Genomic DNA, 12,146 nt, shown 5'->3' on the forward strand with positions numbered 1-12,146 from the left:
TGTCTGCACCTGTTCAACATTACTGGGTGTCACTGATGGAACTGCTTCTACTGAAATTGTGTCACTTGTTGCTGTAGCACCTGTTCAACATTGCTGGGTGCAACTGATGAAACTGATTCTACTGAAATAATATCACTTGTTGCTGTCTGCACCTGTTCAACATTACTGGGTGCCAGTGATGGACAGCATCTATTGAAATGATGTCACTTGTTGGTGTCTGCACCTGTTCAACATTGCCGGGTGCCACAGATGGAACTGATTCTACTGACATAATGTCACTTGTTGGTGTCTGCACCTGTTCAACATTACTGTGTGCCACTAATGGAACTGTTTCTGCTGAATGATGTCACTTGTTGGTGTCTGCACCTGCTCAACATTGCTGGGTGCCACTGATGAACTGCTTCTACTGAAAAAATGTCACTTGTTGGTGTCTGCATCGGTGCAACATTGCTGGGTGCCACTGATGGACTGCTTCTACTGAAACAATGTGACTTGTTGCTGTGTGTACCTGTTCAACATTGCTGGGTGCCACTAATGGAACTGTATCTGCTGAATGATGTTACTTGTTGGTGTCTTCACCTGTTCAACATTGCTGGGTGCCACTGATGAACTGCTTCTACTAAAATGATGTCACTTGTTGGTATTTGCACCTGTTGACCATTGCTGGGTGCTACTGCTGGAACTATCAACTACTTGTATTTTTTTTTTTTTTGAATCATTCAAAGCATTTTATGTGAACATTTGTATAAACTGATTTTTTGTGTATTGTGTAAACTACTATGTAAAGTCACATGTATGAAGGAATTTGTATTGCTTACTATATTTTATATATTAGGTTATTGAAAGGTCAGTGCAAAGTCAAAATTTTATCTAATTATGTGATATTTACGTATTAATATTATCTTTATTTTTGTCTGTATTTTTGTGGACGAATTTGGTGGTATTTTCACCACCAATGCTGGCAAAAATACCATCAAATTCTGGCCCGTGGAGGAAGGGCATATGAAAGGTGGCTACACTGAGCTACAGTGCCAGAGATTGCGACAAAGAGTATTATTCCGCCGCCTCCACTGGCAGTGTTTGTCGAGAACTCGTAGTAGTCAGTGCTTGCTGAGATGTCGTAGTGAAAAGTTCTTGTCGAGAAGTCGTATTGGAGAGTGCTTGTTCCATGTTTTATGCAGTTGTTTGATGGGCTAGGCAGCAGATGTTTCGAATGGAGATATTGTAATGATCAGAGTGCCTTTCGTCAATATATATGAAGGTAAAATATTCCCTGTTTTTTCATTATTTCAGTGTCTTAAATAATGCGTCATTACAGGTTCAGTCAACAAAGCATCTGGCTCGTGTTCTTGTATTAGAGTGTAATTCTGGTTTCCTTACGCAATTATAGTATTTATTTTTTTTAATTACTTCAGTATAAATGGTATTTAAAATTTCTTGTCTTGTTGAAGAAGAACCGTGCCAGATGTGTACGTTGAATCACACTCCCACACACAGAACAATTACACTTGTGTTTTGGTTTCGTAGGTTTAATAGTTGCTGGGGACTTAATTAATTGATTGTGTTAACGAAAATTTTCTTTCATTCATTGTTGTTATTCTATGCAGTCAGATTGCGTACAAATACTAGTCAGGGCCAACTGGATACGAGACTTCGTAATCGGACAGACAGTTATTAAAATTAAAAATATTTGCATTCAAAAAAATAATTAAGCCCCCATGCAAGCGATGGCTGGATGTCCTTCCTGTCATCGCCATCCTGTTACCCACCAGGATGGAATATGTGTACCCCAGCTGTGACAGTCATGCGAAAGTGAGCGAAAGTTTTCTAAACATTTCTGAATTGTATAAATCAGGCGGAACTTGGGTACCAGCCTGGTATTCACCTAGTCGGATGTGGGAAACCGCCTAAAACCTCATTCAGGCTGTTCTGCACACTGACCCTCATCAGTAATCTGCCAGTTACATTCTATCCGAAGTTGGTGCACCTTCCTGTCTAGGAGGCGGCGCTTTAACATTCACAGTTGTCCACCTAGGTGAACAAATTATACTTGGTTATAACTGATAATGCTCTTAAGGACAATCCGTCACAGGAGCATACTACAGAAATGTCATGATGAGGTTACAAGAGACTGTCAAGACCAGTGTCGTAGCAAGTTGCCCAAGAGTTGTTTTTGCCCCACAAGAATGCCCAGCTCACGCTGCACGGGATACTGGCACAGATGCTGCTTATTTGTTGGATTAAATGCTTCATCAACACCGAATTCTTCCAGTGACTTCTTCCTCATTTCTCATGTGAAAAACATTTGTGTGGCAGGCATTTCCCAAATGACGACGAGGTCATTTTTGAGGAGTATCGTTTCCTGAACTGCCAAACATCAGACTTCTACAACCAAGGGCCTCGCCAAGTCTTCCATCATTGGGAAAAATGTGTCATATTGAAGAGTGAATATGTAAGAGGAGGACTTACACCAACACGAAGTTCTATGGTCTCTGTTAGATTTTTTCGAAGTGGTAATATTTTATGACTACTCCTTTACATACATACATCAACAAAAGTTTTGCATCACCCTGATAGGCCATGCAGGTGTGTTGCTATTGTGACAGTTCATATACCGATCAGAAGATCACCCCTGTCGTTGCTTATAAACGGATACACAGTTACTATGAGTTACCATGAGAGCTACCTAGGGGTAGAATACCCACTTGAATGGATTTCAGCATTTGAGTTGAACTCAGAGCGCCAGTAGGAACAGATAAAGAACTCTGTGGAACAAAAGAGTGAACATCCATCATGCCGCAAAGGAAAATCGCGACCAATGATCTGTTCTACATCATCATGTTATGCACACAAGGTTTGTTAATTGGGGAAGTTTCTCGATGTGTGCATCAGAGTCAAAGTGATGTGGTGCAGACATGGAATCGGTTCCAGTTGACAGGTAGTGGTGAGGGCGTGCAGCGGACTGACCGTCCACATTCGACAGATGTACAGAGCGATCTTTTCTACGATTTTTGAGTCAATGGAACTGTGGGCTGAGTTCCCCAGAACTGAATTCGGCGCTCGAAGAGTCTACCGGACGCTGTGTATTACATCAGACTGTTAGGAGACGACTGAATAATGCGAATTTCCATTCTCGACAACCACGTCGTACATCAAAACATGGTGGACTCCTTTACAGATGGGCAAGAAATCATGCAGAATGGACGTCCCATGATTTGGCGTTGGATGTTGTTGTGGACGAAACATGGAACTGCTTGTATCCTGATCATTCGTGACGATGTGTTTGGGAGACAACCTGATAATATCGAACGCCTCCACCCTGTGTCCCACTTGTGCAACAAGGTGCTGGTAGTGTGATGTTCTGAGGCGGCATTACATGGAGCCATCATACACCTCTTGTGGCTCTTGAGGGCAATCTAAGTGCTCTATTGTACAGATTTGAGATTTTGATGCTGTCTCTGAAGAACACGTTTCTTCAGCATGCTAGGATCACCAGGCTGGAGCAGCCTGCCTGTTCTTCGGACATGAATGCAGTGGAATACAAAGCATGTGTGGGATCAATTAAAATGAGCTGTTCTTGGGTGTTGAAAATAGCTGCACACTCTGTATGACTTATACACAAACGCCACTGAAAACTGAGACCGTCTGGATCATGGTTGGCTTGATGATCTCATCGATGGTATGCCACGAAGGATTCAAGGCTGCATCTGAGCAAGGGGACGTTCCACTACGTATTGACATTGCTCGGGAGTGCTGTCAAAAACTCTCCCAAGGGAAACACACACTTTTGTTACTACACAAATGTTTCTTTTCGATTTGGTGATATGGACGCATTTTAAATAAATATACAAGCATACATCAGAGTCAAGTTTTGTATTCTGTGCCATGAATTTCGAAATAAAGCCGTGATGCAAAACTTTTGTTGTTTTGTGTAGAAACAGGTTCAAAGCCAATCTTATACATCTGCTAAAGATGCAATCCTCCCATGCTCCTATTAAAGTTAACTAAAGGCGCTAGTTACCCGAATTCTGTACAATGGATTTTCTGTGGTGGGGGAGGGGAGGCAGGTGCCTTGCCGCGACCAGTGCCATTTGTAAATCAAAGACGCTGCTGGTAGGCTTCAATGAATGGCAGCGGCACATAATCGTTCTCTGTAGCGTGGAGCGAGCCATCAGCTCACAATTCCCTCTCATTTCCCAAGAAGACGCGGCAAAGTTCACTTCTATCGAAGACTTTGTATCATTCACTTCTCATGTTGGCTTTGTGCACTGAAGACAGAGGAGTGGTGTGCCATCTTGGTACTTAGTAATGATGTTAGAACTTGTTTCTGGCCACGAAACTTGACACATTTATGTTTCTGTTACAACTGTGAGATTTTTGTCGATAAAATTACTGTGACACATGTGTCGAAATCAGTGATGTATTGGATGTGCTGACAGTTGTAGTGTTATGAAATGCTTTTCTAAAAGTATTCGTAGCTCCTGGCGACCGAACTATAATACGAATTTAAATGCGTTTGTAATATTTTAGCCAACTTCTCTCATTGCGTGTCAGTTGTTGCATACAAGGCCAATCTAGGTATAAACAAATGTACTAATACAAGAAAGCAGACTTTTCACAGACAAGCCATGTAAGTTTACAGCCTTCACAAGATGTTATCATGACACAATAATATTTCAGGCAGAGTAACAAACACTGAATTCCAATATCCACTCCTTCCCATCAGATGACCTGTTGTGAGTGAGATGATTTCTTAAAAATTACAACATCTCTGGACTGTCAAGATGGCCTGGCTGTTGACATCACTCGGCTGCTCAGGTTTCTCAACTGTTGAGTTCTCCCAACTGTTGAGGTCTCCTGACTGTTGCGTCTCCCGACTGTTGAAGTCACCCAACTGTCAAGGTCACCCAACTGTTTAGATCACCCAACTGTTGAGGTCACCGAACTGTCAAGATCTTGCAACTGCTGTGACCTGCCAACTGTCAAGACCACTCAACTGTCTAGACCTCTCAGCTGTCAATATGTCCCAGTTCTTGGAGCCCATCATTCCTCAACAATAGCTGTAGTCGAGGAATAATGTTGTGAAGAGCACTGTAAAGCATGTCCAGAGTTATGGTGAGGCGTCGGATGTTGTCTTTCAGCATCCCTAGAGATGTCAGTCGATCACGATACACTTGCGACTTCATATAACCCCAAAGCCAATAATCGCACGGACTGAGGTCTGGGGACCTGGGAGGCCCAGCAAGACGAAAGTGGCGGCTGAGCACACGATCATCACCAAATGATGCGCGCAAGAGATCTTTCATACGTCTAGCAGTATTTGTCTTTTTTTTAGTTCTAATAAAACCCCATGTCATTCCGAGCATGTGTATCAATTTTTACCTCTCTATCTACATTATTCCGTGGTTTATTAAGTTTTCAAATTTATACTGACTTTTTGATCACCCGGTAGTAAAGTGCGGCTCAGAGTGGAGCATTCTTGCTTGGCAGCTAGGCAGGCAACCAGGGTGGCTGACACGGAGCCTGTGATGGCTGCGCTGTCCTGCTTCATATCCAAGGTCGCTGAATGATTTGCTAGAGAGTCTGGTGGCGGTTTTAGTGACGGCAGTGTGCGAACTCCAGCCCCAGCGAACTGACGGTGACGGATGAGAGTAGCCGCTAAATGGGTCAGTAGCTAGAAGTGTCCTAGATCGATAGGTTGACTCCTCAGCTCATTAGCTCATTAGAGCACTACACATTTTAATCACCATAGGATTAGGGACATTGACAAATGCATGTGTGGGTGACGGTAAAACAGTGATGCTTGTCTGGGCCACACAGCTGTAGCTTGCTCCACTGTCATCACCAATTTGATGCCCTTTGCTGGCTGAATGGCCAGTACTTATACTCTGCAGGGTCAGGTGTGTCGAAAGTAGGTGCCCCAGGTGTTACATATTTCCCTAATCACAATGCTCCAGGTGCACTGTGGATTTCAGTAACACAGTTAGTTTCCGATTGAGTGGTTGTGCCTACATAATGTGAACAGCCACGGTGGCAAAATTCTGCGCCAGATGCTTGATGGAATCAACATGGTTATGGCAGGGGTAGCTTGTGCCAGCCAGTACTCTTACATAATTGTCGAGATGTTACAACTGTCGATGTCCTCCAGCTGTTGAGGACTCCAAACTACAGAGATCTGAGAACTGACAAGGTCTCAGAACCAATAAGATATAAAAACCGACGAGATATAAGAACCGTCGAGATAACAGTAACATCGCGATATCAGAACTGGTGAGATCTCCATAAACTACCGTATACTCAGAAAGCTACAACTGCCATTTCTTAACTTGTGTACATTTAATGTTGTGTCCGAGTGACGCATTGAAAATATAGAACCGCGAATGTGGTAAGGTCAGCTCTATACGTGGCTCTGGTAGGGACGTTAAAAAATGGTTCAAATGGCTCTGAGCACTATGGGACTCAACGGCTGAGGTCATTAGTCCCCTAGAACTTAGAACTAGTTAAACCTAACTAACCTAAGGACATCACAAACATCCATGCCCGAGGCAGGATTCGAACCTGCGACCGTAGCGGTCTTGCGGTTCCAGACTGCAGCGCCTTTAACCGCACGGCCACTTCGGCCGGCTGTAGGGACGTTACAAACACGTTCAAGTGAGTGAGCGTTTTCTGGGACAGACAGACAGGTACAGATTTTATTGACAGGACAACAATGGACAAATTAGTCTGTGGCGAACTTCTTGGCCCAGGCAGTATAGCGGCGCACGAGGGAGCGACGCACAGTGGGCCTGGCGGCGGCGAGCGCGACCCGCAGGTCCTGCAGCGACAGCGGCGGCTGCAGCCGGTCAGCGGGCAGCGCGGCCACCGCGTCAACGCCCCTGTCTCGCACGAGCTGCCGCAGGGCCGCCATTGCCGCGCAGCGGCACGCTGCAGCCACATCCGCGCCCGAGAACCCCTGCGTACGCGACGCCACCTCCGTCGCCGCATCCACACCTTCCTCGGTCGCCACACCGCGCAGGCACACCTCCGCCAGCCGCCTCCGGGACGCCTCGTCCGGCAGTGGCACGTGCACCCTCCGCTCGAACCTGTCGAAGGCGCGTTTACACTCACTCAAAAGGCATCTTTTCATATACGGGATGGTCCATCTGAAGTTTCGAGTGAGATTACCGAGAAAACTACATATCGAGTAAAAAGTGAGGGCAAGACAAGTTCGTAAGCTCAAAGGGGGACGTCAAACGATACTACAAGTGACCCCCAGTCCCCGCCCCCTTGGGTTGGGTGGGGGTCAACTTTTAAATCTTAAATGGAAACCCCCATTTTTTGTTGCAGATTCGGATTCTCCATAAAAAAGTAATCAAGTTTTGTCTGAAACATTTTTTTAAACAATTGACAGGTGGTGCTGAAATGGAGAAAAATTAAAATTGGGGAAGAACTCCGATTTACTGGGTGATCAAAAAGTCAGTATAAATTTGAAAACTGAATAAATCACGGAATAATATAGATAGAGACGTACAAATTGACACACATGCTTGGAATGACATGGGGTTTTATTAGAGCCAAAAAAAAAAATACAAACGTTCAAAAAATGTCCGACAGATGGCGCTTCATCTGATCAGAATAGCAATAATTAGCATAACAAAGTAAGACAAAGCAAAGATGATGTTCTTTACAGGAAATGCTCAATACGTCCACCATCGTTCCTCGACAATAGCTGTTGTGAACAGCATTGTAAAGCATGTCCGGAGTTAATGGTGAGGCATTGGCGTCGGATGTTGTCTTTCAGAGATGTCGGTCGATCACGATACACTTGCGACTTCAGGTAACCCCAAAGCCAAGAATCGCACGGACTGAGGTCTGCAGACCTGGAAAGCCAAGCATGACGAAAGTGGCGGCTAAGCACACGATCATCACCAAAAGACGCGCGCAAAAGATCTTTCACGCGTCTAGCAATATGGGGTGGAGCGCCATCCTGGATAAATATCGTACGTTCCAGCAGGTGTTTATCAGCCAGGCTGGGGATGATGCGATTCTGTAACATGATTGTCATGCGCAGTCACTGACGTTTTGCTGCCCAGCTCCATCTGCCGGACATTTTGTGAACTTTGGTTTTTTTTGTTCCTGTAAAACCCCATGTCATCCCAAGCATGTGTGTCAATTTTTACCTCTCTATCTACATTATTCCGTGGTTTATTAAGTTTTCACATTTCAACTGACTTATTGATCACCCGATATTTAGAATGATCCGAGAAGGACGCATCAAATCGATAGAAAATGTGCACCAATTCTTTCACCACGCAAAATTAAGCTACTTTTTTACAAAATGTATCCTACCCGCCACAACTTTTGATGGAGGGGGGCGCAATGGTATTAAAATCCCGTTAGGGAACTCTTCACAATTGCATTACTCACCCGACTGTGTCGCTACCGTAGCCAAACTACGAACTACGGCTCAGTATACAGGTCGGTGCAATGCGACCAGACGTCACATCATTTTCAGATTGTGAACCTGGAACATCAACTGACGAAAGTAAATTATTCTTTAACGAAATATGGCTCACTATCCTCCTACAGAGATTGTTGATACAATTGTATGCAGATCGTTTCCCAAACAGACGACGTCCAAGCGAAAACATCATTCGAAATTGCACTCGAGCTCGAAATGGATACATGGACTGTCCACCTCGTCATCGCGAATACAATGAAAATGACGCTCGTACCCTTACCGTTCTCGCCTGTGTTCAACTGGATCCCGAAATGAGTTGTCGTGCGATTCAGAGACAAAGTGGAATAACAAAATCAACTGTTTTGAGGATTTTGAAGGCAGATAAATATCATGCATGTCATATCACACTGACTGAGGCATTAACGCCGAAAGATATGCAAATACGTGTGCATTTCTGCCAATGGGCCTAGGAAATAATAAGAGGTGACAATGATTATTTCAGATACGTTATGTTCACCGATGAAGCCACATTCAAAAACAATGGCAAATTAAATGGTTATGATTGTCATTATTGGTCCCCTATCAATCCCCGCTGGCACAGACCCGTTGACAATCAACCCGAATGGTCGTTAATGGTCTGGTGGGGAGTTTTAAACGGTTACTTGATAGGACCGTATTTTTTTGACCAATATGTTCACAACTTTTCCACGATGATTTGTTGGAGCTAATGGAAGATGTTGATTCACTGAAAGAGTGTAATAGCAAGAATGACCTGGAAGTCTTGCTCAGTTCTTTCAGTCTGACATCTGTCATTGATTTTCCTACTCGGGTAGTAAAGGACAGCAGCACATTGATAGATAACACTTTTATATACCAAGTTAAGTTTAAAAACATAAATTCTTGTCCTGTTGAGAATGGCGTTTCTGGTCACGGTGCTCAGCTAGTTACAGTATATGACATAGCTCCATTCAGTAATTCAAATCTACCCTCCAAAGTTGGGTGTTCAATTAATGATTCAACAATTAGAAATTTCAGGGAAAATCTTCAGCAGTCAGACTGGGATGAAATGTACAAGGAACCCGATGCTAATTTAAAATACAACTTATTTCTTCCTACACTTGTAAGAGAATTTGAAAACTGTTTCCACAAGAAAGTAGTTAAATCTAATTATAAGAAACCATGCAAAAAACCTTGGCTTACTAAAGGAATAAAAATATCTTGTAACCACAAAAGGGAACTGTATCTAAGAACAAGAAAGAGTAATGACCCAGAAACAGCCAAATATTATAAAAACTACTGTGTTACATTAAGAAAGGTTATTAAAAAGTCCAGAAGCATGTGCATCATGTCTGAGATTAATACCTCTGATAACAAAATCAAAACAATTTGGAATATTATTACAAGGGAGACAGGGCAACCAAGAGTACAGCATTACCATCAAAGCGAATGGAAACTTGACAAACAACAAGCCAGAAGTCGAAAACATTTTCAATAATCATTTTTTAAGTGTTGTAGAGAAAATAGGATCTAAATGTTCATTAGAAGAAGCAAGGCAGTTAATGGGAGAGGCCTCACCCACACAATTTGATACAACTGAAATTCCACCCACCTCTTCTTCTGAAATTAGGAAGATAATAAACTCTCTCAAGAATAAAAGCTCGCATGGAATTGATGGCATTTCCCGCAGGATAATAAAAGCTTGTCCCCAAGAGATAAGTAGGATTCTTAGCCACATATATAATATCTCTCTGAAGCAGGGTCTTTTCCCAGATAGACAGAAGTATGCCGTTGTTAAACCACTGCATAAAAAGGGGATACGTCTGATGTCAACAACTTCCACCCAATCTCTCTTCTGACTGCCTTATCCAAAATTCTTGAAAAAGTAATGTATTGTACAGTAGCTTCACACCTTTGTAAAAATAAAGTTTTAACAAAATGTCAGTTTGATTCCAGAAAGGTTTTTCACCAGAAAATGCTATATATACTTTCACTAATGAAACATTAAATGCTCTGAGTAACTGGAAATCACCCATTGGGATTTTTTGTGATCTCTCAAAGGCTTTTGATTGTGTGAATCATGGAATACTTCTAGATACGCTCAAGTACTATGGTATGAATGGAACAGCGCTCAAATGGTTTAAATCAGACCTAACTGGAAGAGTGCAGAAAGTTGAAATAAGCAGTTCACATAATATGCAAAAAACTGGTGATTTCTCAAACTGGGGAACAATCAAGAACGGGGTGCCACAAGGTTCAGTCTTGGGTCCTCTGCTGTTCTCAATATACCAGGTGATAAAAAAGTCAGTATAAATTTGAAAACTGAATAAATCACAGAATAATGTAGATAGAGAGGTACAAATTGACACACATGCTTGGAATGACATGGGGTTTTATTAGAACCAAAAAAATACAAATGTTCAGAAAATGTCCGACAGATGGCCCTTCATCTGATCAGAATAGCAATAATTAGCATTACAAGTAAGACAAAGCAAAGATGATGTTCTTTACAGGAAATGCTCAATATGTCCACCATCATTCCTCAACAATAACTGCAGTTGAGGACTAATGTTGTGAAGTGCACTGTAAAGCATGTCTGGAGTTATGGTGAGACATTGGCGTTGGATGTTGTCTTTCAGTATCCCCAGAGATGTCGGTTGATCACGATACACTTGCGACTTCAGGTAACCCCAAAGCCAATAATCGCACGGACTGAGATCTGGGGACCTGGAAGGCCAAGCATGATGAAAATGGAGGCTGAGCACACCATCATCACCAAACGACGCGCATCTGTCGGACATTTTGTGAACTTTGTTTTTTTTTTTTTGTTCTAATAAAACCCCATGTCATTCCAAGCATGTGTGTCAATTTTTACCTCTCTATCTACATTATTCTGTGGTTTATTAAGTTTTCAAATTTATACTGACTCTTTGATCATCCAGTATATTAATCATTTGCCATTCTATATTCACAGAGATGCAAAGCTGGTACTTTTTGCCAATGAAACAAGTATAACTATCACACCCAACAGACAAGAATTAACTGATGAAATTGTAAATGGTGTTTTTCAGAAAATCATTAAGTGGTTCTCTGCAAATTGGCTCTCATTAAACTTTGACAAAACACAGAATATACAGTTCCACACAGTAAATGGAACGACAGCATTAATAAATATAGACTTCGATCGGAAATCGGTAGCTAAGGTAGAATATTCAAAATTTCTAGGTGTAAGCATTGATGAGGGTTGAACTGAGAAAACACACTGACGATCTGCTGAAACATTTGAGTTCAGCTACTTATGCTATTAAGGTCATTGCAAATTTTGGCGATATACATCTCAGTAAATTAGCTTACCATGCCTATTTTTATTCTCTGCTTCCTTATTTCATTGCACAAAAGCGTGTAATCAGGATAATTGCTAAAGCTCATCCAAGATCATCCTGCAGACACTTATTTAAAGAGCTAGAGATCTTCACTGTACCCTCACAATATACATATTCACTTATGAAATTTGTCATTAACAACCCGAACAAATTCTAAAGCAATAGCAGTGTACATGGCTACAAACTAGGAGAAAGGATGATCTTCACTACTCAAGGTTAAATCTAACTTTGGCTCAGAAGGGGGTAAATTATGCTGCCACAAAAATCTTTGGTCACTTACCTAATAGCATCAAAAGTCTGACAGATAGCCATATAGCATTTAAAAG

General features: G+C 42.3%; 1 protein-coding gene across 1 annotated transcript in view; it reads right to left on the reverse strand.

Annotated features, from left to right (window-relative positions):
• Positions 1 to 6,718: 6,718 nt before the first annotated feature.
• LOC124738020 (katanin p60 ATPase-containing subunit A-like 1) overlaps positions 6,719 to 12,146 on the reverse strand; it is a 146,574-nt gene continuing 141,146 nt past the window's right edge. Inside the window, exon 7 of the mRNA XM_047248600.1 lies at positions 6,719 to 7,082. Coding sequence (XP_047104556.1) covers positions 6,719 to 7,082 — 364 coding nt within the window. The remainder of the gene's footprint in view (positions 7,083 to 12,146) is intronic.

The sequence above is a fragment of the Schistocerca piceifrons genome, chromosome 1, assembly GCF_021461385.2.
Source record: "Schistocerca piceifrons isolate TAMUIC-IGC-003096 chromosome 1, iqSchPice1.1, whole genome shotgun sequence".
Classification (NCBI taxonomy): domain Eukaryota; kingdom Metazoa; phylum Arthropoda; class Insecta; order Orthoptera; family Acrididae; genus Schistocerca; species Schistocerca piceifrons.